The 27,831-nt window shown below is 44.5% G+C and overlaps 3 protein-coding genes across 5 annotated transcripts; 1 reads left to right on the forward strand and 2 right to left on the reverse strand.

Annotated features, from left to right (window-relative positions):
* Positions 1-7: 7 nt before the first annotated feature.
* LOC108031457 (neprilysin-4) lies at positions 8-7,518 on the reverse strand. 3 transcript variants are annotated; one of them, XM_017104893.3, is made up of 5 exons: positions 7,096-7,518; positions 2,241-3,838; positions 1,110-2,118; positions 596-1,008; positions 8-229 (listed from the first exon to the last, which is right to left on the reverse strand). In XM_017104893.3, the coding sequence occupies exons 2-4, from the start codon at positions 3,831-3,833 to the stop codon at positions 683-685; spliced, it is 2,928 nt and encodes a 975-aa protein (XP_016960382.1). In that variant the 5' UTR covers positions 3,834-3,838; positions 7,096-7,518; the 3' UTR covers positions 8-229; positions 596-682. The 3 variants fall into 3 exon arrangements, with proteins under 3 accessions (XP_016960382.1, XP_050744960.1, XP_016960381.1); XM_050889003.1 differs by lacking the exon at positions 7,096-7,518 and having other exon boundaries at positions 8-248; positions 2,241-4,655; XM_017104892.3 differs by lacking the exon at positions 7,096-7,518 and having other exon boundaries at positions 2,241-4,654.
* Positions 7,519-19,535: 12,017 nt separating this feature from the next.
* On the forward strand, positions 19,536-23,107 carry LOC108032094 (histidine-rich protein PFHRP-II). Its single transcript, XM_017105921.2, has 2 exons — positions 19,536-19,696; positions 21,431-23,107. Exons 1-2 carry the CDS (start codon positions 19,685-19,687, stop codon positions 22,565-22,567), a joined length of 1,149 nt encoding a protein of 382 aa, XP_016961410.1. The 5' UTR covers positions 19,536-19,684; the 3' UTR covers positions 22,568-23,107.
* A 3,414-nt stretch (positions 23,108-26,521) lies between these two features.
* LOC108031147 (uncharacterized PE-PGRS family protein PE_PGRS20) lies at positions 26,522-27,831 on the reverse strand. The gene is made up of 3 exons (XM_017104362.2): positions 27,728-27,831; positions 26,737-27,497; positions 26,522-26,671 (listed from the first exon to the last, which is right to left on the reverse strand). Exons 1-3 carry the CDS (start codon positions 27,740-27,742, stop codon positions 26,659-26,661), a joined length of 789 nt encoding a protein of 262 aa, XP_016959851.1. The 5' UTR covers positions 27,743-27,831; the 3' UTR covers positions 26,522-26,658.

The raw sequence follows: 27,831 nt of genomic DNA on the forward strand, positions 1-27,831 counted from the left end.
AAAGTCATTTTATTTTATTGATAATATACATTTAATTAAAATTATCACAAACATAAATTGCATCATAAACTAAACAATTGCAAGTTTCAAATATAAATAGTTAAGGACTAAGAAAAATATATAGATTGCATGGTAACTTTTGGCACATTATCTTTGTGGCTGTGATGGGCTTCAATACATCCCATTCGAACCTAGGGAATGTCCTGCTGGGTGATCCGTCAATTGAAGCCTGAAACGGAGATGGAAATCTTAACAGAAAGTTGTAATTTTTCTGCGGAGATAAGATGTTTATAGGGCGGCATCCCAAGTGGCACGCACCAATTGCAGTTTTATTGGAAAGACAATTGGAGAAGTTGCTACGCGGGGCCACTGAAACAGAAGCCGAGCCAACTGCTGGGCATAAATCACCATTAATTAAGTGAGTGCGCCCCAATTGAAGTGCGATGTCGTTGTTGGCACTACAGGCGGGCGGAATGGGTAACGAGCCACAAGGAAGCTGCACTAGGGACCACCACTTTCTCCACTAAGTGGCGCCCGAAGAGGAGCAATTAGAGCCTCGACAGGGAGATTCTATTCCGAGTATGTTTGTACTTACCAACTGGCTTTCCTAGGGTCTTTGGTCTTTCGGTTGCGTGGCATACGTCATGTTTAATACTCTTGGGCTATGGCTTCTTTACAGCGACTACCAGACGCTGCACTTCTTCATGGGATTCATCGGCGAGCCGAGGGGACAGTTGAACTCCCGCGCAAAGTCGAAGGAGTTCGAGAGCGTTCCGATCACCCGGAAGCGACCCGGACTGTGGATGGCCGTGTTCAGCTTGTTCCGTATGGCCTCCGGTCGCATCGCTCCGCACCACACCTGGCCGAAGTTGAGGAAGAAGAGCTGCGGACCCGTCATGTTGAGGCCCGGCAGGACCTCGTCCTGCACCTCGCTGGGGTGCTCCTTCAGCCAGCGCTGGTAGGCGTGGAAGGCCTGCCGCAGGCCTCCGTTGTCCGCAATGTTCTCACCTGAAATAATTATAATTAATATTCATAATTATTTATAATTAACTGAGCAACTTTAACTTTAGTAACATGTATCACTAGAAAGCCGGATCGAATGGACTTACCCTGCGTACTCTCTCCATTCAGGACGATGCCCACCTCCTCCACGGTGTAATTGCTATATTGGGCAATGATGCAGCGAGCCCGCTCGTCGAATCCCCTGATAGAGGAGTCCGTCCACCACTTGTGGATGTTGCCGTTCCTGTCGAAGAGCCTGCCCTTGTCATCAAAGCCGTGGGTCAGCTCGTGACCAATAACCACACCGATGCCGCCAAAGTTCAGGGACTTGGGGAAATGTCGGTGATAGAACGGCGGTTGCAGGATGCCCGCGGGGAACATGATCTGGTTCTTGTTACGGCTATAATAGGCATTCACTATGGCCGGCGCCGTTTGCCAGTTGGTCTTGTTGACCCGCTCGTGGAGCTTGGCCTGCTCCGTCTTGGCCGTGTGGAGCAGGACGTTCAGCGTGTTCTCGAAGTACTTGTCCGGATGGATTTCGATGCCCGCGTACTTGCTGTTCAGCTCACCCGGATTGAGGATAAAGTCCGGATAGCCGATCTTCAAGGACATGGCGTTGACCTTCTCCTCGGCCAGCTGCTTGGTGGTGGAGTCCAGCCAGTCGGTTGTTTTCAGTATGTCCCGGAAGGCCTGCTGCAGGTCGTGGGTCATCCGCAGGGTGTCCCGCTTGCTGTTGTTGTCGAAGTAGCGACTCACGAACATGGACCCCACCGCCATGCCCATGTTGGTGTTCACCTGGGCGATGCACACCTTCCACCGCTGGGGACTCTCCTCGCGGCCAAAAAGGGCGTGGTAGAAGTGCTGTTTTATGTCATCGAATCTGTCGTCCACGTTATTGATGCGGTGCCGCACGAAGCGCCACATCATGTAGTTGGCCACCGTCCGGGGATCTGATTCCTCCAGCAGAGTCACCAGCTTGCTCATGTACTCCACCGCGTAGATGACCACCTCCTCGGAGCCCAGGACCTCGCGATCCTGCAGGCTCTGCAGGTAGGCACGCCACTTAATCTCCGGCACAGCCGACTGCAGCTGGTCCAGTGTCATCCGTTTGTAGAGCTGTGGAAAAAATAAGAAAGGTTTGATGTTTCTTTTGGATTCTTTTTAGCACTGAGACATTCTCTCGTACATCCTTACGAATAAGTAATAGTTAAATAAATGCCCCCTTGGCACCCACTCACCTTAGTCACGTTGAGTCGCTGCTCCGCTGGAGCCGTGATCCCGGCCAGCTGCGTCTCGAAGGCCACCAGCTCGCCGGCCACCCGCTGGGCGTCCATCTTAGAGGCGCCCATCTTGTGCATCACCTCGGCCATGTAGCGCTGGTAGGCCTGCAGATACTTGGCGTTGCTCGGCTGCAGGAAGTACTCGCGGGTGGGCAGACCAAGGCCCGTCTGGTCGAACTGGACGATGTTTTCCTCGGAGTTCTTGATGTCTGCTCCCACCCACTGGACGATGAGGATGTCGTTGTTGTAGCGCCTCAGAGTGGCGGCCAGCACCTGCCAGTTGAAGTGGGCGTCGCTCCACTGCGGCTCCAGAACTGGCCAGCCACCCAATTCCCTGATGAGTGTGTGCAGAGGTTCCAATCCCCGTTTGGCCAGAACGGCACTATTTACGCAGGAGCGGTACAGATTCTTGGCCTTCAGCTGGGCATCGTGTTGGGGCTTCAGGAAATCGCTGGGTGGGACATGCAGTTGCTCCTCGTTATCTGGCTTATCCTTTGACTTATCCTTTGGCAGGCTGCCAGGAGGAGCAGCCTCCTCTTCCTTGGTCCTCTCACGCGGCGTCTCAATGAGGCGTTTCCTTTTGGTTCCATTGGTGTAGCGCTTGTAGCGCACCAGGACGCGGTTGAGCAACTGCCTCTTGCTGACGATGTGCCGCCGGAGGCGCTCCGCCGTGAGTTCCGCCGCCTGGTCAACTTCACCCTCGCCCTGTTCATTCAGTTTGAAGAGGGTATTCCGCACTGGACTCTTTCGTGGCTCCGCCGCCGGTTGCACTGGGGCATTCCTCTCCAGGAGATTCCTCAGCACCAGGTCCAGACTCTCGCGCAGCATTTCGAAGGTATCGAAACCGGCCTTATCCTTGGGAATGGGATGCAGTCGCTCCCAGTTGCCGCAGGCGTACTTGTAGAAATCCACGCAGGGATCCACCTTGGTGTCCATGTAGCGCTTCATGGTCTTGGCCTGGGTGAGGCGAATGCCCTCGCGGGTGCCCTCCTCGTTCCAGAAACTTTGCAGGGCAGCGATGGCTTCGTTGATCTCGGAACTGGTCTCCTCCGCCTGTCGTTCGGCCTCCCGACGCTCGCGTGTCCTAATCCTCTCCAGCCAGTAGGGCGCGATGTCCTGATACCGCTTCTTCTGTCGCTGATAGACTTCCTCGTCCAGCGGCTTGATGTCCAGATCGATGCCACTGCCGAGGCACTCGCGAGGAATGCCCAGCGGCAGGAAGGAGGTGCGGGAGTCCTTCATCAGCGTGTTGCGCTCCTCTAGCTCCATGGCCTCTCCATTGCCATACCGATAGGGTTGGCAGCGACGCGCCCTCTCCGCGGCCAGGAGCTGCAGCTGAGCCCGCTTGCTGGCCGGCACGAGGAACTCCTCGTTGATCAGCTCATTGTAGGTGCTACCCTCCGGCAGGAGGGCTTCGTAGTCCTCCATATAGGCGGGAGCATTAGCCGCCGAGTCCTGGCGCTCCCGCATCCTCTGCTCGTTCAGCTGCAGCGCCGCTAGCATCCCGTCCAGCCGCATGATCAGGATGAGCACCAGGGTCAGCGGCAGCATTAAAACTGGAAGCAGTAGAAGCAATTTGCAGCAGGTCAGACCCGGACACCATTGCACCCGACCCGTACGCTGGTTGACACCCAGGCCCAGCTTAACGCTGCGGGTGTGGGAGGATTTGGTGGACTTGGAGGATGAGGGGGAGCCAGGAGCAGCCGCGCCAGGAGCCCCGTGAACCGAGGGCATCGCTAGCCTCAGCTGGCTGTGGCGACTCATCCCACGAGCGGCCGTAATTGAGGAGCTCGCTGGCCTTTATACTTTAATTAAACGCAATTTTTCGCGCAACGCAGTTTGCCGAACCGAACGGGACGTAACCTGAACCGAGAATGGAGAGCCGGAGACTGGCGAGCCGGAGATCCGAGATCGGAGGATGGAGGCTGGGGACTGGAGATCGGAGACTGCGGACGAGTCGCGCTCGCATTGCCAACTGAAAGCGCCGCATGGGATGCGCAATCACGGCGCGCGACAAGCAATTGAGCTAGCAACTAGCAACTAGCGACATCAGCAGCAGCGGCAGCACGGCAGCAACATCAACTAGCAACATGCAATCAATGGATCGCTAGGCTCTGGGAATCATGGGTCAGGGGTGGCCCTACTTAGGCTGAACTTACCTCCCTATCTATTTTGATCTTAGGAGAGCATGTATCTGGTATAACAGATACCTGCACTGATTTGACCCATTAACCCCAATCGCTTCATTAATTCGCCTTTATATCTCTGTTAATCAACAGGAACGGCAACAAAGCAGATCGCTCAGCAATTTGTGTCATTATCACTGGACTAGCAGTAACAAACGCGCCTCTTTAGCAATATCTACACCGGGAAAACTATAATCTAAACGATATAATATGGTTAACTTTTGGATATTCTAGAATAATTAATTCAATTCTTATTGGGACGAGCGAGGAATTCAAGTTTACTTACTTTATCCACAATATTTCATATTTAAAAAAAAATTACAAAATCTCCTTTTAATAAAAAAAACTTATACTTTCGGTCTCCTTCCAACTAACAATTTATTTCCTATAATTATTAATTTAGTCGCATCTAAATTATATTATTTTAGAGGAAGTATTCTGCTTCATCAGGTTTTTATTTTGTTTTTAATCTATAATAATTATTAATTAACTATTAATTATTGATATTTATATTTAAACAAGAGAAAAACCGTTGCAGAGGAAGTATTACCCTTAATCATATTCTTATTATGTTTTACTTAATTGAAATTACGATTTTTAAAACAATCGGTTGATTGATGTAAAATTTAAATAAATTTTTACTTTGGCTACATTAAAGTAGTTGCTATTTTTCTGAGTGCATCGCAGCTGCCCGAGCACCTCCGCATTGACCTCTGGCCGAAGAGCGTCTAAATTCAATCAATTTAATTTAATTTCACAAAACAATTGCACCGACTGGCGACGGACAGCTGGCCACGGGTAGCATACAGCACTCGGGTGGACCCAGTGGATCGGAACTAAGCGAGGAACCCCAGAGATGTAGGCGAGATACAGATGGATAGAAGTGGTCTGCCGTTGAAATCTCCCTGCAAGGGCTGTCGGCAGGCCTCATAACTCAGCCGCTGAGCCTGACCATTCAAGTGTAATGGAGATGGCGTCATTGGGCGCCACCAACTACTCCAGCCACACGTGTTTTTCGCAGGGATCGGGGGATCGTAATCCCCCCGAGTGCTCCACTATTTAAAGGGAATTAAAGCTCTGCGAGGCGTAACCGAAACCCAAATTGGTCCTTCAGCGAGCGGAGGGGCGCGGGCACTTGGTTCGGGTTAGTATTACAAGATTATGCGGGTAATTGGTGGCATGCGATGCCATCTAATGTGCCTAAAACCCCCGCCCCTCCCTCGCCGCCGCCTCGTAAATGTTCTCGCTTTGCATATACAGTGGGTTGCCATTTAAGTGGGGATTGCCAGGGAGGCGGGGGCCTCGGAAGGGACGGCTTTTGTTCACGTCATGTACGAATTTCAGTCTCATGAACAGCAAACACGCAGGTGTATCTGTGTGGGATGAGTGCCGGCGTGTGCGGGTGTATCTGTGTTTATGCTGCTTCATATGCTAATTTTAGCCTTAAACCTTTTAATTAGCGACTATGACCGAGATTAGTCGACTCGTCGTCCATTTGTCAATCTCATATGCTGCACTGTGCAATCTGCAACACATGTACATATGTGGGGTGCTATAGAGGGATCGCGGGAATGGGGGAATGGGGCAATGGCAGTGGGGATGCAGCAGCCCCTAGTGCAAATGTTATGCAATTTGCCAACGCTCCGATGGACTGTAATTTCAATTGGCTTTTGTGTTCACTTGATCTGCGGTTCAAGACCAACCCGTCGACGCATGACCCACTGAGCCAACATGCGACGCTCTACAAACACACATTCGATTGCGGCATCAGGTTTGCGAGAGGTAAACGAACGAATCGTGAATCAATCTATTGGGGTAAGTAAACATGCTGGGGGATCGAATGTACTATATGGTCGGCGGATTGCATTCGACTGCGGTCGGGCTTCGGGGGTACCGACGACTGAACCCGGGTTATCGACATCAGATTAATTAAACTAACCAAGTTAATCATGAGATGATAATCTGGATCGCTTGAACCCATTCATTACTCCGATTTAACCTGAATAAATGTGCTCAATGGCGTAGTAGCACATCAATTAGTATTAAAAAAAAACATTTTAATTAGGTTCTTATAAACAAGCCTATTTGGGTTGGAAATCTTTTGAACACTGTTGTTTTTTGATATAATCCTAAGTCTGCCGTCGCATATAAATGTTATATTAATTATTGCAATCTTTGCAAATGTAATATCTGACATGTTTATAAGACTCTCAAGTTTCGTTCTCAGAGATATAAATTTCAAGTGTTTCGTCCTTAGGAAATCCAATAAGGATTTAAAAAACCATTCTGCCAGTAATCAACAAAATAAAGCTTGTGCATTGCCAAAACCCCTAGAAGCTAAACAAATTTCAACTATATTCAAGGGAAATAAAAGCTTTCAACTCAATTCTGTGCAGCTGAAGCTCTTTTCCGCATTTCCGCACTTCAAGGTTAACCCAATGCAGGTGAAAACTAGTTTCCACCTGCTTCGCCACTCATCGTGATGCATGAAAGTGCTTCAGAGAAAACTCTAGGGGAAAACCGGTCGAAAGGCAGCAATACATTTTGGCCAACTGTTGCGCATGGGAAATGTGGGGGAGCCACAATTTGAATTCGACAAGCCAAATAAAGTTGTAAAACACACTCACACTTTATAGCCCGTTGCGGTTGCACCTCACTTCAACACTTCAGAATCCTGGATGCCCGTCCCGCTGGAACCTAAATTATTCTGGAGATTTAGAGCGTTACCGCTGCGCTGCGAAGTCGTTCTAAAACTGATTTAAGATTTGAAGTGGTAGAGCTGCTTCGCTGCTACCGGCGTGCTTGGCAGCGATCCATCTGCTCGTTATCGCCGGGGGTTTTTACCACTGAGCTGTCTGCTGTTTTCCGTCGGGGAGATGGGTGATATAGGGCCGGTGAGTGGCGGCTGGTAGGGTCTAATACTCGCTTGATCGCAGTGATTCACGGCCATTCGACTGCCCGCAGGAGATCGCCAGTGCCAGAATTTTCCAGCCGTTGACGTTCTTCGGAAAGCAGCCTGCTCGTACACTACAAAATATACTTGTCAACTGGAAAAAATAATAAAATCATCAATGTAAGATTTATACCTTCTTATTATTATTATGTACCTACTTTAAAACTTATACACATTTGACCCTTTTTAAGGAAGATGGTTTTTATGCTTATATTATATTCAACTTATATGTATTTTATTTTATTTTAATGGATTTTTCATTGCTAACCGAAAAAATAATAAAATCATCAATGAAAAAATATACCTTCTGCTTCATTTGGTACTTTTTAAGTAAGATGATCTGTATATATTATATTATAATCAACTAATGTGTATTTTATTTTATTTTTAAGGTTTCGGTTAAATAATTTTAAGTGAATATCTTATTTTTTTAAAGCTTAAGCCCTGAGGAACTTATAACTTACTTCCAACTTAGTTTAAAAGTTTGCATATTAATACTTAAAAAGAATATAACTTTTTTTTTAGTTATTAATTTGAAATATTTGTAAGCTTAAATGAAGTATAAGAATAAGTCTGATATAAAACATAAAAAGCATTAAAACTATTATTAAAGTGAAACCCAATGATAACTTTTGCCAGTGTCTAGCCTAACGAAAATATGTAAACAATTGCGTGTGTCTTGTAAATAATTCACACATTTATAATGCCTGTTCGTACCCGTGTCATTATAAAAATGCTAATTGAATTCACCGAACACAATGTGCCATTGACAACTCCATCTGGCAGGCGAGCGGTTTTATTAATTTAAGGCCCGCTAAAAGATCATAAATCAATGGAGTTGGCTTTGTCCGGGCCCAGGCCCACAATCATTGATTTATCCACTCACGTTTGTTATTTGTCAGCTGGCCACAACAACAACGAGAGCATTTCAATTACAATTTGATTGACTAAGACCACACCTGGACATGACTATTGTCCATCATGTTTGCTCACTGATGCCCTTTTGCTGCCATAAAAAGATTCCGTTTATTCGACTGCCTTTTATGGGGTCATTTAATAATTAAGCACTCTGATTCAATTTATTAGAGTGACAAAGGGCGTTGCTGCATTCGTCTGTGCGAATTTGTAGTGTCCTTAATGTATTTAAATTCCTTGTCGCTGCCTTCATTTGGACGCATTAAATATTCAGGAGGTTCGCGAGGTGGCAAACGAAATAACTTTTTTAATTACCATCTGCGTGGGTCAATTAATTTCGGGACCGCACATATATGGTTTACATACTACTCCCGAGGTCCCACTCACGTTTCCATTTCACTAATGCACTTCCACCAGCAGCACTGCGGCCTCGTTTATTAGTCTAATTATTTGTGAAACACAACCGTCAGCATCGGCAGTGGCCAGCATTTTGACCGTTGAAACCGAAAGCCGGCAAATACGGCCGGCATTTCATTAAAGGCAAACGGGGAAATCGAAAAACCTCAAAAATGAATGGGGGGAAACTGCACTGTGGCGACCATAAATTTTGCACTATCGATCATTGTCGGGCTGCGAGATAATTTACAATAAATCCGAGCGCCGTTTTCAGAATGGCAGGCCGAAAAACTGCATTAGAGCCAGCGCCACACAACATAAATTAGGATAATTACAATTGCACCCACAAGTGCCATTCGAGCCATTTGTGTTGGCTTTTGTCGATTTTGGCTTACTTTTTTTTCGCCCCGGGAACGGCAAGAATTTTGATTGCATAAACACAAAACAAACTGCAACTTTGTGGATTGCAAATTGTCAGCAACGGGCGTTCGAATGGAAATGAAAACGAAAACGCAAACACACAGATACAGATACAGAGCTACTAAAATCCAATATCCAAAAATTAGCCAAAAAGAATTACCAACCGTGCCAATTACAACAAAAACAAAGACAACAAGAGCGAGAGGGTGCCCACAATTAGGAGACGCTGGAAATGGCCGCAAATATTTGCCAACTCCTTGGCCAGCCCGGTCATGTTTGGCCAAAATTAGTTGGCCAAGCGCTGATTTTTCCGATTTTTTTTTCTGCACTTTGTTGGCCATCCAGTGGCGCAGGTGGGGTGTGAAGCGGTGCGTTTTATGAGCCCAGTTCCTGCAGCAAAACAAAATCAATTAAAACGAATCGCTGGAGCAAAGTTCCAGCCAACTCGGACTGGCTCATTCATCCGTGACTTTGCACTTTGCCGACGCCGACTCTTGCGGTTCGCTGGTTTTTTTGGGTACACACAGAAAAACTAAGATCACGCGATCATCAAGGTAAAAATATGGTATTCGGGAACTATAATGTTTTTTGTTATAATGGAAAAAAGATCTAAGCCTTATATATTTAAGGCTAGACCTCTATTTCCTATTTTACTTGCCAATATTCAGGCAAATCTAGTTTGTACGAAGTTTGTTATTTAGTTAGTTGCTTTTTAAAGATCATATTTAAAATAAATTGACAGATTTTATAATTAAAATTTTTTAACCGTAAATATTTACCTCAAATAAAAGCTAAATAAAGAGGCAACTTTAAAGGACAAAAAGGGTTGAAGGATTAAAACTATGTTATTACCAATGGAATGCTTTTAAAGGATTCAAAAACCTTTTTAAATAAGAATTTAAATCATACGACTTACTAACTATTTTAATACCAGCCTATACTGCCCTTTTTATATCCTGATATTAAATTATAGGTTTGTAGCTAATGTTAAGTAATAGTTATTTAGTTAATTATAAATAATAGTGTTAAAATCATAACGATATTGCAAAAATCCATTATGTTTATGAGCAGTTAACATTTATTTTAAGGCGATTTTTATTTCCTGTGCAGAACGTAGGCTTCGTATTTATTTAGTTGCCGTTGTTACCACTGACAGGCGGACCACCCGCCAGCGTCTGCAGTTCCCAGGCGGCGTTGCGCATGCGCGAAGGTGTTGCTCGGCTGCTCGGTTACTGAGTGGCTGGTGCTTTTGGCTTTGCCTGCCTTTCCTGCTGCCGTCTGGCATTTGATATGCTTTATATTGTTTTGCATGCCGACTCCGAGGGGCCGTTGCTGTCGCTGGCCAAATTGCAACAAGCCAGGCTTAGGAAATTGATATGGAAATGTATCGCTTAACTAATTCCCAGCTTAAGAGAAATGTGAAGCTAAGGACTTGCGGCCAATTAAAGTTAGTTATTGCATGAGATAGCTCAAGTTAGGCAATCTGTGCTTAGAGTTGCCGTAAACACCTAAAGGTTTTAAGAAATAATTTGAGTAGATAGGTTTCTTTAGATATTAGTTATTTTATCAGTCACTTCATTCTTATCATGATCATAATCATGTTACTGATTATAATACTCATTATACAATATTACTAAGAACTTTTTGATAAATGTTCATCATTAAAGAAAATATTGGTAAGAAAAATAAGAAACAACATATATTTTTGGTAATTCTTAACCTTTACATCTTTCAAATCTGTCATTTGACAATTTAGATTTAAGAAAAACCATTTACTTCTAGACTAGACTATTTTTATCTTTATTAAATAAAAAGGCCGCAAAATAAAATGGTGTAGCGACCCCTAACTGAAAGCTAGAGACTACACCTTGAACCCTATCTACACAAAGAATGGTAACTTTCCCTCCATTGATCAAAAGTATAACACCTAAACAGTAGTTTCTCAATGAACTTTAGGAGTTAACTACATAAATCATTCCACTCGAGGCTGTTTCTAACCGACGCATTTTCGATTTTCACGCACCTCGACATTGTACTGGATCCGTGGCATTGACTTTCAATCCGAATTCCCGTTTGGCGGGAAACTGCACGAATGCGACTGGTTTTTATTCGGGGCTGTCCCTGAGATTGCGTATACGCAGCGGTGTGCGACCACGCATGCGCCACCGCCCGCCGAGTAATCGCTGCGGTCGGAGGCAATTTGCCACACTTGTCACTAATGTGGTTAACGTGTTGCAATGCCGACAGCACTGCACTGCACTCCGCTCGAATCGATTTAATTCCAATTGATTTGCTTTGATTGCAGTTGCAGTACAATTTTTCCGACAGACTTTCACACTTGCTGTGTGCCAACTTTTATATTGTGGCTGTGGCGATTGTGCTAATCGATTGCGGTGGGATTATGCAAATGGGATTGCGGCAATTAGCCGGTGGTTAAAGTTTTTAATGGACTGCATCGGCACTTCCGAAAGGATCTGAAGGAGTGGTAAATTAGCACATCTTTTCGCCAAGGGCAGGGAGAGCAATTAGCCAGCAGATAACTAGCAGCATGCTACTTGTCCCTCTGGTGGTCTCCTTTTTTTACGCTTTGAAAAATCAAAGGAGGGGATAACTAACCGCCTGCCATCCTGCGGTTTTTCTTGTTAGCTTTGTGGCGCACTTTGCCTTTTCCTTTACGCGCTCGCTTAATTAGTTTTTAATCCCTTTTAGTGTCATGAACCTGGCATCAAGTTGGAACCTGCAGTTCACAGTGATGTCGCAGCAGGCCGGAGATCTCAGTTTTCTCAGTTGTCCGCCGGCTAATTAGCCTTGAGATCTCGGAGCCAGCAAGCCACCGAACCACCTGACCCACCCACCGATCCATCAATTGAAAGTCCCCATTCTGTGTGACACCGAACGTGACCTTTGTTACTTTTGTTTCTCGGTTGACATCTCCCCGAAAGCCCCAATCATTCCGTGGATTTGAAAGTGAGACGGCTGCTGGGCCTGTCAGATAGGCGATTTGACAGATGGATAAGAGCCCCAAAAAGCCGCACTTGAGTCCGATTCGATTTTTCCATTTTTCGGGGCCAAGCGAGTCGGACATTTAATGCCAGAGGTCGACTCTGGCATTTCCAGCATTTCGAGGGGATATCATGGATTTCGTGGGCGTCGTGGGCGTCGCAGGCGTGACCTTCATAAGTGGGCTATGAATAATGGAGGTGCCACTATATGTTAATACGTGTGTCTTGGCACGTGGGCCAGCTGGCCCGGGGATGGGCTCGGTTTGAAAAATAGGGATTTGACAGGCCCCGAAACGCATGGCCTTTAATCCTGGTTTGATGTAAGCATGAAATTGTTATGCCAGCAATAAATTACCTTGCCTCCTGCGCCTCTTCCTCTCACCTATGGCATTTCCATCTTAAAGTTTGCAGGAAACTCTTTATGACTTTTTTTGACAGAATAAAATAGACATCACCTTTCTCTAAGGTTTTATGGCCCCTCGTTACGCTCCATCCACGTTGTGTTTACTTTGTTGGCCAACTTTATGGTGGTTCACCCGGATGACTCCGCACGTTGTCCGCTTCTGGGTGGTGGTCAGTTTTGGAGTTTTAAGGTCTCGTTTTATGCATGTGCTGGGTTTCTTTGTTGGGCCAGATTGGCGGGTGCGCCTCCAAAAATGCTCGCCATTCGCTGGGTGGCGGGAGGTGCACTTTATGGCCACCAAGGGGTCGCGAGATTGCGGCGGATTTGCGTTGTTAGGAAATGGAAATATCAAAATTGGTGGGCCCAGAGCCGCGCGAATGGCCATTCGTGATTGTACGACATTTTGGCCAGGACACGTGTGTGTCAACTGCAGGAATCCGGCGCTATGTATGTGGGAGTGGCCCGCTCTATAAGGAGGAGAGAGCGGAGGGGCCCCAGCCACTCGCCATTGCTGGCCCAGATGTTGCAAGTGAAATAGAAACCCGTTTCTGTGGCGTGTCAAATTGCTTATGGCTGGATGCCTGCTTTTGACCAGTTTCGAACTGGGCCATTAGATCGCAGCTCCGATAGCGCCGAGAACCCACGCCGGCCATCTAGGAATTGAATCTGTTTGCCTGTAGCCACTGCACCCAGTAAATCAAGCAGCGGCATCCCAAAAGCCCATTGCCAATCAATCATCTGAGAATCATTTGCAATTTAATTTTCTGCCAGCTACGCCCGCAACTCTGGGTTGGTTAACCCCACCAGCGTTCTGCCAATTAGTTTGGCCCGCCAAGTGACAAACTACAGATGCAGATACGAGTACAGATGCAGAATGAGCTACAGATACAGATAGAGTTACTTAAAGATGCCGGTTGCCGCCCCCTTTGGGCCATTCGTCAGCTACACCCTAATAACATGTTGGCCAAAGTCCCTGGTTATAATTTTCGTAATTCCACGTTAGGGTGGCCCCTGTTCATGGCATCAAATTGAATTGAATCGAATCGACAAGCACTCAACACGATCCGCAGCCAAATCGCAAGGAATATAACTACCTGATCATGACTGGCTGCTTTGCTACACATTTTATCTGTGGCAATAATTGAAGCCAATTAAATTCATAAATTTTAATGATTTATTTTAGCGTTGCACGCTTAGCACATTGAATTAATTCTTGAATGGCTGAGAACAGGGTGTTGCCCTACTGCATTCTTACAGAAGGCAATCGTTGCTCTAAGAAAACCTATCTCAACACCCTGTAGCCATGAAATGCTCGCTTCTCGCACCATAAACTTATTTGTCTTATGGCCAACAACTGGCGAAGCAATTAACATTTTTAATTCACCGCAAATATTCGAAGCAACAGTTTGTGTAAGAACAAAAAGCACAAAAATGAGGCAAAGAATGAAATCGACAAATGCGATTGCTTTTGCCATTGCCTTCAATTAGCCGTTCCCAGGAGGGCACTTCCACCCGCGAGCGCGCCGATTGCATCCGCCTGGCCAAAAGTCACTCAACGCTTCACTGCATCGTTGGGCAAAACAGGGCGGACCGTCTGAATGGCCAGCAGTCGGAACCGAACCAACTGGCCGAAGAATTTCAATGCCAAAAGAATACAATGGGTTAGAATCGATATTTTTCTTCACCTTTTTCGGTGTAACTTGGTTAAAAATGGTCCGAAATTAAAAAGACGCACTGTTTTAGACAGCTAACAAGCTAGGCACTTTAGCGCAGTCCGTTTTTTTTTTGACGTTTTTTACAAGGGGCATTGTCTTTTTTAGCAAAAATAAGTCAAAAATAAAATTGTTTAGTCTTAAAAGACAATTGATAGGACATTTTATTACGAGTTCAGCAAGGTATGGCATTCCATAATTGGACCATTATTTTCATTGTTTCGCCAAAAATACTCATAATTTTTGTGCAGAAAATAAACCCCTTGGTTTTTGGCAAAAAACGATTTTTTTCATTGACCTTTTTTGGTATAACTTGGCCAAAAATGCTCCGACACCTATAAGACGAACTGTTTTGTCCAGCAAACGACCTAGATAATTGATGGCAGTCATTTTCTGACTAGTTTTAAAAATTTAAAATTTTCGCAAATTTTGACGTTTTTTAAAAGGGGTTACATCGTCTTTTTTGCGAAAATGGGCCAAAAATAAAATTTTTTAGGTGTGAATGCCAATTGATAGATAATTTTATTAATAGTTCAGCAAGGTACGGCATTCCATAATTGGACCATTATTTTCATTGTTTCGCCAAAAATACTCATAATTTTTGTGCAGAAAATAAACCCCTTGGTTTTTTGACAAAAAGCGATATCTTTCATTGACCTTTTTTGGTGTAACTTGGTCAAAAATGGTCCTACACCTATAATACGCACTGTTTTGTCCAGCAAACGACCTATATAATTGATGGCAGTCATTTTCTGACTAGTTTTAAAAATTTAAAATTTTCGCAAATTTTGACGTTTTTTAAAAGGGGTTACATCGTCTTTTTTGCGAAAATGGGTCAAAAATAAAATTTTTTAGGTGTGAATGCCAATTGATAGAAAATTTTATTACGAGTTCAGCAAGGTATGGCATTCCATAATTGGACCATTATTTTCATTGTTTCGCCAAAAATACTCATAATTTTTGTGCAGAAAATAAACCCCTTGGTTTTTGGCAAAAAACGATTTTTTTCATTGACCTTTTTTGGTATAACTTGGCCAAAAATGCTCCGACACCTATAAGACGAACTGTTTTGTCCAGCAAACGACCTAGATAATTGATGGCAGTCATTTTCTGACTAGTTCTAAAAATTTAAAATTTTCGCAAATTTTGACGTTTTTTAAAAGTGGTTACATCGTCTTTTTTGCGAAAATGGCCCAAAAATAAAATTTTTTAGGTGTGAATGCCAATTGATAGATAATTTTATTACGAGTTCAGCAAGGTATGGCATTCCATAATTGGACCATTATTTTCATTGTTTCGCCAAAAATACTCATAATTTTTGTGCAGAAAATAAACCCCTTGGTTTTTTGACAAAAAGCGATATCTTTCATTGACCTTTTTTGGTGTAACTTGGTCAAAAATGGTCCGACACCTATAATACGCACTGTTTTGGCCAGCTCACGAGCTAGATAATTGATGGCAGTCATTTTCTGACTAGTTCTAAAATTTAAAATTTTCGCAAATTTTGACGTTTTTTAAAAGGGGTTACATCGTCTTTTTTGCGAAAATGGGTCAAAAATAAAATTTTTTAGGTGTGAATGCCAATTGATAGAAAATTTTATTAAGAGTTCAGCAAGGTATGGCATTCCATAATTGGACCATTATTTTTATTGTTTTGCCCAAAATACTGATAATTTTTGTGCAGAAAATAAACCCCTTGGTTTTTGACAAAAAGCGATATCTTTCATTGACCTTTTTTGGTGTAACTTGGTCAAAAACGGTCCGACACCTATAATACGCACTGTTTTGGCCAGCTCACGAGCTAGATAATTGATCGCAGTCATTTTCTGACTAATTCTATAAACTTCAAATTTTCGCAAATTTTGACTTTTTTACAGCATTGTCTTTTTTTGCGAAAATGGGTCAAAAATAAAATTGTTTAGTTGTGAATGCCATCTGATAGAATATTTTATTACGAGTTCAGCAAGGTATGGCATTGCAACTTTGAACTATTACTTTTTTGTATCCCCCAATAAAAATGATTTTTTTTTGGTGCAAAATTATATCTGTTGTCTATTCACTCACTTGAAATGTTGTACACAAATAAATATTTAATAGCAACGTCGTTCTTAAAATGTTATTTAGTTCGAAAAATAGTCTCTTGATTATTATACTTCTTTCAGCTCCACTGTTTTTTAATTCATTGATGCGTGACCAGGTTAGAAGGCATCGCCGATGGTGTTGCCATGCTAATTTCGATTGCAACTGCTATTGGCCAAGCCAGTTTCAGTTGCGTCACGGCACGAAGAATTTTATTGTCTGGCGGGCAGAATTTTAAATATAAATTGCAATTAATTGCCACCGCTGGAAGCAGACCACGCTTCATTTGCCTAATGGCCCGCTGGGCTGCAAGTGCTCGACCACTAAAAAGTGACCAGCACCACAACCGCCCGCTATCCATCTTAATTATGTTGTTTAACAGTCAATTAATTGTACATGATTTAGCCAAGTGTAAATATGCAATCGGAACTGGCAGAGCCAACACCTGCCCACACGAAGGTGGTTCTATGCAGATGCAAATGTTCTTTTCCTTTTCCATAACTGTAAATAACAGCAATTAAATGAGAGCTGAAACCGAGCAGGCAATTTATCGAAAAATATCTATGCATCCAGGCCCGATTTGCATATATTCAAATCGATCAAAAGGCAACAAGTAAAGGCACAAACGAAGGAGGTTCTGCCCAACCCACGCCCACTTGAAGCACTTTTTTGCAACTCGCAATTGTTAGACATTTTCCGTATCTACGAATCTGAAAATCAGCAATGAAACTGAAAATTCTGGGGGACCAGTAAGTGGTTCAAAGTTAAATACCTTGGGATATTATTTTTCTGTCCAAAGACAGTTTGGCATTGGAACGTGCTGAGCAAACAATGAGTAAGCCTTAAAGGCAAGCACTGGAAAATATGATTCTGCAGAAATATGATAAAATAAATGTATAAATAAATATCTATATTCTGAAAGACTTCCCAGGTAGTAATTTCGTACTTTAATACAAGTATCTGGAATAACTTAATAAGCTGATCCATTAAGCTTTGATTTTGTATTCTTACCAAACAAATTTATCTTTTATTGACTGATTTACTTATGATTTCGACTTCCTACCACATAAATTTGATGTGCTTAACAGCGTTTAAAGATATTTATTGCTTACACTTTAAAGTACACTCCAAGCCTGGACTCTTTAGATTAGAAACGCATTTAGATAAATTGATTCTGATTGCATAATACGTGTTATTACCAGGTAATTAGTTAATTTTCGCCCAGATACCAATCAGAATTTATGTGCCCGCCGCCCGAGCAAGTAGTGCAGCCAAGACAATAACTACGCTCGCAAATGGAGCGGGATTGGGTTGGAACTGAGCGGAGCTGATCCGAACTGGCTGAAGGTGGGCACCCCGACAGTTCCACAAATGTGTGGATTGCACTTGAGCCAGTCAGCAAGTCGGCGAGTCAGCCAGCCAGCCATCGAGCCAGCCCACAGCTGTCGACAGTGGGCCGAGCTAATAAAATGAAAACAAAAGTGGCACCGGGAATGGGAATATAATTTATAATGTTGCGCATACCGCAAAAATGTCAAACACGCCCCAAAATGAGCGCCCGCCCGCGCAAAAAACACATGCGAGTTCAAGAGAGCAGTTTTGCATTTGGTTTATTTAAATTAAATTGGCGGCAGGCGAAGCCCAACAAATTAAGTTGCCGATACGAGTGCGAGTTCGAGAATATATGGAGTGTGCCGCAGCTATGGAGCCACCCTCTCCCGAATTCGCTTATCGAATGCAAATAATCGAAGTTGGCCAGAGTGCAAGCACCCATTATAATGCAACGGAACATGGTGCACTCAGAATAAAATGTATTTTTTAGATTTTAATAAAAAATATTCCATAGTTTTCTGAAAAATCTAGGATGCACAAAATTTACAGGGATTAAAGGGAAATTTAAATCACCAAATACAAAATATCATATTGTTGTTTATTATTAATATATTTGATCTATTTGCTATTTTCGGAATTACTTCTCTTATCTTAAGATATTTTTTTAGCAATTATTTTAATTATTTATATAATTATATATATATCCTGTAAAATATTTGTTCTTATAATATTTGGTTAAAAATCCTCCTTTAAATTCGAAAATCCATTAAAAATTATGTTTTAGGTTTCATTATAAAATGGTATTGGATGATTAAATCTAATATTCCTTATTCGATGCCAATTTTATGTACTTTTTTTAGTACTATTTCTCCCAGTGCCTTTGTGAGTGCAACATCTAGATTAGCGGACTGCAAAGAAATGCTGCAAAATGTGGCAACAACAGCAGCGGCCAAAAGTGTATAGAAAATCCATTTTTCTGTCTTTTGTCTATCTTTTCCCCCGGCTTCCTTGGGCCGTGCTCTTGTTTTTATTTTTAATTTGCAAAGTTTTCGTTTCGTTTTCCGATGCAGTTCAATGATTAAAGAGGCAAACGCCCAGAAATTGACCAGCTCACATTTCGTTATGGCCGCCGTTGGGGCAAGTTGGGCGGGCGTGTTGCAACCTGCAAGAGCGGTGGGTAAGAATTTTTTAATTTGATCGCCGGGCCCAGCTTGGGGCGGGGCTCTGGGGCGTTTTTTGGAAAGGCACCTATCGATAAGATCGGCCCAGTCCCGTGGCCAAATAATGAGTGCTAATTGCTCAAAGCGCGGAAGTCAAAGAGGTAGCCCCCTCTCCATAAAAAACCGAATACATCAATCGCCAAGTTTAGTTTCAAGCCGGCAATTAAATCGCTTTGAAAGCAAGGTCAGGGCAGCTGCTTTTTTCGCAGTGACAAACGCAGCGAAGAAAACGCACGAGCAACATGTTGCCGGTGCAGCTGCACGCCAGCAACATGCTGCTGTTGCTGTTGCTGCAGTGCTCTCCAGCCAGCAAAAAAAAAAGCGATTGATACACATTCTTCGGCCGGGGCTTCGATATCCACTTCGGCTTTGGCCAAAACCCGCTTCGAGCCGCGATTAAGGTGGTAATACGATTACATTGTTCTGCTCTTGCTCTCGTTGGCTTTTTATTGTGCGGCCGATATTGCTGGTGTTGCTGTTGTTGCTGCTGTTACCAATGTTGCGCATGCGCCGGCGTCTCAGCTCGGCGTCTCAGCTCGGCGTCTCTGTGCGCGCTCTGCTCCCCAGTCTCCGGCCGCCGGTCTCGGGCGGTATATATTAGGGCCGCCAGCCAGCAGTCAGCACAGTTCGTTAACAGTCCTAGTCGTGGTTCTAGGAGGTTCAACCAGCGTCCAGCGACCACTGCCTGTGTCGTGTCGTGTGTAGTTAGTTTTCCACTTCCGTGCATCCCCAGTGTGTCCCCGAAACTCCTTTTCGAAGCTCGAACGCGTGATCTTAGCTCAAAATGAAGCCATTCGTAAGTATTCGCCATGGGACCTAAAGGATATCGACAAAAGGATATGTGACAAATGAAGAGTGACGAAGTGCAGAATATCTTGAGGTGTTTAGGTGTCTTACTTCCCTAAAAATATATAAATATTTAAATTAAAAAAAAAAGGAATTTATTTATTGTTTGAGAGAATCTAAATATTAGATCAAAGAGTTGACTACTTAAGTTTATGGAATTACACAAAATTAACAAATCATTAAAATATTACATAAAGTAAAGCTTATTCTTTGCTTATCAAAAATTAAACCCAGTTTAGGTTGAGTTGCAGATCTTTAGAGTGCAATACTTATTACTTAAACATTAATTTAAATTTTTAAAGCAAACGTTAGTAGACAAAATACAGTGATCGTTACACTTTTTTGATTCAACAGTAATTTAGTTTGCAAATTAGATTTTAACAAGGATATTAAAAGATCTGGTTTGTATAAGACAATCAAATCTGAGATTAAACAAATTCAACTTTCAATTTAAAAATTATAAAACAGATGTTTAGGATGCAAACATAGACACAAGCTAAAATGTATTTATATATTTTTGGTTGATATCAACACGATAGTGATTGGATTGCTTGCATTCCTTAACTGGCATATTAAACTGTCATGTCTTAAATTGATTTGAATTCGATTCATTTAAATTCCGCTCCGAATGATATGCCACCTGTTCCGCTACCGAAATGCATAAGTCCTTCAGCTCCATCCGAGAGTCAATTACGCCAGGCACGTCAGTCTAAGCGAACCACCCAGAAAACCATCAGCTGCCATCGAATTCTGTGCGAAATCCCGTTGATAAGCCGCTGACATGTTGCATGTCGGACAGTTTATTCAACTGTTTTTCCACCGCTTTCCGTTCGGCCTGCCCCACACTTGCCCCACTCACCTGCTGACACATAATGCGGTACATAACCGCGCCGCATGCGGTAATATCTGCAAACGAACACATATTGGTCGAAACGAGTATCTCTGAATCGAATCAAACGGTTGCGCTTGGCGGCACTGGGAAAGCGAATCCGAAAGGAAAGCGGAGAGATGGGCGTTTGTTTTGCAAAAGAAAAGCGAGAGGAAAACGTTGGCGCAAGCGCAAGAAAAGCAAGGCCTGTAATTAGGTTGGCAGAGGCGGCTTATAAGCTCCCATTGAGTGACACCTGCGATTAAAGATTTTAGGCGGCGGCTACCGCAAGAGTAATTACTGAGCCATGGCATAATCCCACGCCTAACACCTTCTACACTGGGGAAAAATGGGAAAGATTTTGGAACAAGCTTAATTCGAACTAGAGGATATTAAGTATCTAACGTTATTGTCTACTTTTCTAAATGTATTATGGAGTTGCAGGGTGATTTCTTGCATAATAGATTCCTCTTTAGTGTTCTGAACTGGAAAAAATTGGAGCATTAAACGGGTTTTAGAATTATAATTAACATTGATTGAGCTGTTTTTGATTATTATTTGTATTAAACTGTGTAGAATTCATTATCGATTTTTGAAACAAAAAAATGTCAATTAAAGGAATTTTTATTACACATTTATTTGGGCATTTAATATTGGCATGTACTTTAATTACCAACTTAATGCGGACTATTACTTTTTAAACTAGCTGTTTCAAAAAAATTAAATGAAACATCTTTTAAATTATAAAAAGTGATTTGATAATATTATATTATTTCGGTGCAGTTAAACCAATATACAAATTTTCCTTCCTTTTAGTTTATTGCCGCAGCACTGCTGGTCTCCACGGTGTCCGCCTCCTGGCACGGAGCCGTCTCCACACAGTACCAGCACCTGGACCCGCACAGCCACACCTACTCCTACGGATACGCCGATCCCAACTCACAGAAGCACGAGACGCGCGGCCATGATGGCACCACACACGGCTCCTACTCCTACGTGGATGGCCATGGCCATGTGCAGTCGGTGTCCTACACCGCTGATCCCCACCATGGCTTCAATGCCGTGGGCACCAACCTGCCGCAGGCACCTCAGGCCCACGCCGCCCCCGTCTACGCTGCCGCCCACTCCCACGGCTCCTACGCGCCCTACGCCCACGGACCCATCCACATCCCGGTGCTGACCCACGGCGGAGTGCCCGTCGATACGCCCGAGGTGCAGCATGCCAAGGCCGCCCATGCCGCCGCCCACGCTGCTGCTGCCCACAATGCCGGTGGACACCACCTGTACAAGCGCTCCATCTACGGAGGAGGATGGGCCTATGGCCAGGCCGCCCATGTCCCACTGACCCATGGAGGTGTGCCCGTTGATACTCCTGATGTGCAGGCTGCCAAGGCTGAGCACTATGCCGCCCATGCCAAGGCCCTGGGAGCCGTGGCCCATGCCCATGGAGCTCCTGTCGAGACGCCCGAGGTGCAGCACGCCAAGGCCGCTCACTTTGCCGCCCACGCTGCCGCCCGCTCCGGACATGCCATTGCCCCCATCAATCACGGCGGCTACCATGTGCCCGTGATCCACAACGGAGTGCCCGTGGATACGCCCGAGGTGCAGCACGCCAAGGCCGCCCACTACGCCGCCCTGTCCCAGGCCTCCGCCCACGGAGGAGCTTCCTCCCATGGATCCTGGGATGATGGCCGCTACGACGGACGCTGGGAGCAGAGCCACAGCAGCCACAACAGCTACGCCACCGGCTATGCGCACAAGGGACCCATCCACATCCCGGTCATCCACAACGGAGTGCCCGTGGAGCCCGCCGAGGTGCAGCACGCCCGTGCCGCGCATCTGAGTGCTGTGGCTGCCGCTGGACACGGCGCTCCGGTCAGCCACGGTGGCTACTATGGTAGCAATGGACACGAGGACGATGGCCAGTACCATGCGCACTACGACCACTACTAGGGGATCGAGGGATCGGCACTTGACCTCCGATCGACGACGAGCATCTCTATACTCTCTGCCTAACCGACTACCGAAGCCAGCGGGGCGTATGCTCAACTTTGCATTGCGTATACGCACGCTAGAGCGACTTTAACGCAGCATTCCCAACTCTGTATCTATCTGTCTGTCTGCCCCTCAAACTATCTTTCTGTTACAACTATCTTTCACCACCTGAAAAACTCACACACGAACACGGAAAACTGAAAGCCACTACACACGGGAGATTGAAGTTCTTCGGAGGAAGACTTCCTTGCCCGCTGGGTTTCCCAGTCACAGCACACACATCTTCCTACCTAAAACTCTCTGTACTAGACTTTCTCCTACTTTCTCCTTCCTCGAAAATCTACATCTTCTTTCTCCCATCTCACTTCGATTGAGAAACGCTGTATGAGTACGTTGTAAATAACTGTTGTAATCTTTATGTATCTAACCAGATATAGATCTATATTTTATATGAAACTGCAAACAGACAAATAAACTGCAAAAATGTATTTGATCACAGCTGGAAGTGTTTTGCTTTGTCAAGGGAATTGTGGTATAAAAAGCATTTATTATGAAGACCGCTAGATAGAGGAACAAGTCATTATAAATATAATTTTAGGTATTGAGCATAAGGTGAATTTGGGAAGATTTGTATATTTATACTAAATGTTCATTTAAACATAAAATAAAATGGGAAACTGAGCTTTAACATTTTGAATTGTATAGAATATAAATATTATGCTATTTTAAAAATGTATGTTCCATAAAATTCATATAAAAGATAAATATTGTGTCTCCTTGTTTTTCTTCCCACTAGCCAAAGCACCTATTTGTCTTTGTGTTAGCTAGAATTTAATTTAAGCCACCCGTATTCCGTGTTATCTCCCAGCCACATTTTTATGTTATTCCTATTGTTTTGTCATATTAATTAAAAAGGCTTCCTGCCATGGAGCTCTGCCTGTGGGAAATTCCATTTCCTTTAAACTCTGGCTCATAATTCCCTGTCACAGGTCAACTGCCGCACCACCCAGAGTAGCCACCTAAGCCACCCGCCACCCGCTTCCCACCCACAGTGACTGCATTGAAGGAACATAAATATTTGCAATGCAACGATTGAAATTTGCATACCCCCACATGAGTGTGTTTGTGTGCCATGTGGAAATACCTCCTGCGTGGGCGGTGGGCGGTGGGTGGTGCGCTGTGCTGTGGGCGTGGCACTCCCAGTCCCCCAACGGAGAATAGCTGCATGTGGATCTGTGACACTGGGAGCGAACAAACAATCAATCAATGCGGTATCTTGTATTGTCTTGTATTTTTTGCCCCGGCCGCCTGCAAAATTGTGTGTCTTATGTGGCGGGGCATGTGTCACTCGACTTTGGGTGACTCGAACTATTGGCGCTCTGAAGCTGGGCAAACAATTTGAGTAAATAGATTGCCAGGCATTTGTCAAGTCGGAATTGAATGCGAGAGCAGCCCCCAAGAAGGGGAGGATTTTCCAACCCGGGGCCATAAATTCAAGTGCAACCTTTTGGGGGCCCAATCGGCGACCTTGCAGGGGGCCTAGTTTATTACGGACCCTGGTGGCTAATTAAAAATTAACAACCCTTGGCCGGCTGGCTGACACGCAAAGGTCAGCCGGTAGTTGAGGTGAAAATACGAGCAGCGATTTTCAATTTTCCACGCATAAACAGGCGAGGATTTGGCCTTTAACGTACGTTTTGAGACCCCTCTTGGGATGGGTTCCCTGGATTCCTGGCCATTTAATTAAGCATGCATTGGCATTTCGATTTACGACCAATTGTCGGCCACTAACAGTCACAGCGCCACTAAGTGAGATCGACTTTAAAGCGAAATATACGACCTTCGGGGCAGGTGGGGCTCGACTTTGGTCCGGTTACTGACCCGGCAGTTAATTTAATTACACGCCAGGCAGCGCATAAAAGCCGAAATTGTTCGAATTACCGGCCAGGCGATTGTGTTTATCCGCAGTTCAGAATATTTGGCACCCAGCTGGAAAAAAAACGGTAGCCTAGCCAGAAACCAATCGGTATTACCAATATCCATATCCCAGAGAGCCACAAGTGTTGGGGCGTGGTCGGGCTGCAGCCAAAAGTGAATGTGCAACGGCCCGACTTTGCTGCCAACTAATTTCGACCAAACAATATTATTGCAAGTGCCGTCGTTGATTTGCACTCACTTCTCACTCCTTGCTTTCAAAAATACTGAAAATTTCATTCGGACTGAAGAATTACATTTGCATTTGCCCGCCAGTTTGCAAGTTGGCCCAATCAATCGAAATCCGTTGCGGTTTCTGTTTTTGTTTTTCTTTTTGGCCAGAACTGTTGTGGCATTTGGCCCTGCGCCCAGGGCTCCGTTTTAACAGCCACACAGAGCCGTTGAGTAAACACCAAGTCTGAGCCAACAAACACAATCCCTGGGCGACTTTGAGCCCTGGCATTCTGACGCAGCTCTTGTCTCTACTTTGGCTTAGTCTCACAGTGGGCGTTGCATGAGCTGCATTTTGCATATCTTGGTCAAATGGCTTTTATGTTTTGCATCAATTTAATTTATGGTTGAGGCGTTAATTTATGGCCTAATTGATCTGATTTGAATACATGTTGCAATGGCAGGAGTGTCGAAATATATTGGTAATTGTTTGGGGGAAACAATATGCCTAAATTGCTGTTTGGATGGGAAAGGAGCCATTTATGTGATATGTTTAATCTGATACACAGGGAAAAATACTATTAATATTTGAGCGTAGAGTAATTGAAAATAATATTTGATAGAAAAGTATCTGAACTTAAGATTTTTAATATCTGAGGAATTACTCGAAAAGTTAAACTCATTTTCTAAATTAAAAAAAGCGTAAGGCGTCAAGAATGATACATAAATTAATTAAAAAATCAAATAATGGGAATTTCTTGTACTAACATGTCAATATAACAACTTTTATAAAGAAGCTTTGAAAACAAATAAACTCTTCTATTGACCTCTTATAAAGTACATTTTCTTCCAATCTTTAATCTTCGAATAAAAGCTTCTGAAAGGTTTCCCATCTTTTCGACCACTTTCCGGTAGATATTCCAATCGCTAAGCCATCCACTTTAATCCGCGAAAATGGATTCGTGGAAACTTTGTCGCAGATGGTCGATAAGGATTCATCCACTTTGTGCGCAGTTTCAAAGACATGTGCACAAATAGTGCCTCGGCAGAATCATTGTTGCAAAGTGAAGTAGATAGTGCAACGCAGAAAATTCGATTTCCAGCGATTCGCGCAATTTGTGCAACAAAGTGGGCCACACGAAAGCGAGAAAATCGAAGTAATAAGAAGCACTTTGGCACAAAGATGAGGCAAGTGTGTGGGAAAGTGACGTGGAATAGAAAATAGAAAGCAATAAAATCAGCTGGCCAAAAACGGTTTGAGAATATACAACAGAGATGGCCAAAGGTGAATATTGTTTCCTCAGGCTTTGACCTTTTCCCACATGAATATTCAGTTCAAAGTTGCGAGCCCCAAGCCCACACATGGCTCTATATCAATTCGGCAATTCTCCTTTAAGCTTGAACATATCTGGGAGGGATAACCTTTACCGAATTAACATCAACTGATTGACACGCAATTAGCATTTTCCCCTGGAAACTCGGCTAGGCAAAAGCGTATGTAAATTACAGTGCCTACTTTTAGGCATAATTTATGCACTACTAGACCTGACATTTGAAAGCTACCTCTATCTCTCGGAGCTTTTTGTACAACACCGTTTCTAATTGGCGGTTTCTCTTGTTTTTATTCAGTCCAAATATAGAACACTTTGGAGATAGAGTATCTGAAGCGGAGAAAAGGTAAAACCCACTTCCATTAGGCTAGCATACATAATGAAGGTCGCCAACCTTTGAACTTTGCCCGACAATCGAAATGACACAACATAGTGATTCTTTGTAATCGAATTTTAATATTCGCTTGCCTTAGCTTAGGGTAAATGTGAGCTCCAAAACATTGACTAGCTTTTAGACTAACATTAACGGCTATTCAGAGCGGATAAGGCGAATGGCACAAGGTCCTTTAACGTTTACAGGATACGACTGTGGGTTATGAAATATATAATAAGATATATCCGTCTATAGAATTTACAGGTACATCATCTTACATCACATTCAACTCCTGATCAGGCCAAACGGGAGCGGGCACTAGCACGGCCTGGACGGGAACCGCTGCTGGCGGGGGCTGGGGAGCAGCTCCTCCTGCACCCCCACCGCCTCCGGCTCCATTGCGTGCTCCCTTGCCCCCTTTGCCGCCCTTTCCGCCCTTCGAGCCATCCGGTCCATCGGGCCCATCTGCTCCATCGGCGCCATCCTCACCATCTGGCTGGGGTCCCGCCGGACTCGGTGCTCCCGGCTGGCCACTGTCGCCGCTCTGGCCGGATGTGGCTGTTCCCCCGCCGCCACCGCCTCCGCCACCACCTCCGCCGCCGGCACTGCCACCACCGCCAGCTCCGCCTGCTCCTCCTGCTCCGCCGAGAACTCCTCCTGCCTGTCCCGCCTGGCCTGCCTCGCCAGCTCCTCCAGCCTGTGCTGCTGCTGGCGGCGCAGCTTGAGCTTCAACAGACCCAGAGGCATCCGAACTCAGGGACGCCCCTTCTGCGCCCTCGGCACTGACGCTTCCACTTCCACTCTGGCTTATTTCCGGCTCGGAGTACTCTCCCTCTAGACCGGGCTGTGGCTTCCACAGGCCATCTTCGGCGCTCGAAGGCGGCTTGTAGGAGCCATCGTCCTCCGGCGGAGGTGGCTGTACGAGGAGAAGAACCTGTCCAGGGGGGGACAGCAGATAGGTTCCAGCTGGGGGAAGGGCCACCACATGACCGGCTGCCTGCTCCCAGTAATTTATAGCCAAAAGGCCTAAAAGGAAAAACTGGGTAAAAGAAAATAAATAATGAGTAATCTTCTATATCCGGCGAAGAAGAATTTTTATTTTACACAGAGAAAAAGTGATTTAATGTGAGGAATCACCACTGAGGATCATGATGAATAAAGAATAACAAATGTGTAGGGGAATTTTCTTAGACAGAATAATGATAGTAAATTTACCATGTGAATATCAAAGTAATCGTCAAATATTTATGTTTTCTTCCGAGTACTTACCATGACAGTACGCATTTTGAAGAGCTTGCTACTGATCCCTTCGAGCCCAAAGCGGGACTGACTCGGTTGGCAATGCCCTAGGCCACCTTTTATACGGTGGGTAC

This window comes from Drosophila biarmipes, chromosome 3R (genome assembly GCF_025231255.1).
Source record: "Drosophila biarmipes strain raj3 chromosome 3R, RU_DBia_V1.1, whole genome shotgun sequence".
NCBI classification, from domain to species: Eukaryota; Metazoa; Arthropoda; class Insecta; order Diptera; family Drosophilidae; genus Drosophila; species Drosophila biarmipes.

Coding starts and splice junctions, on each gene's coding strand:
- LOC108031457 (XM_050889003.1), bottom strand. CDS start 4,046: ATGAGTCGCCACAGCCAGCTGAGGCTAGCGATGCCCTCGGTTCACGGG. Junction 2,119..2,240: donor AGCGACTCAACGTGACTAAG/GTGAGTGGGTGC, acceptor TTTTTTCCACAG/CTCTACAAACGGATGACACT. Junction 1,009..1,109: donor GAATGGAGAGAGTACGCAGG/GTAAGTCCATTC, acceptor TAATTATTTCAG/GTGAGAACATTGCGGACAAC.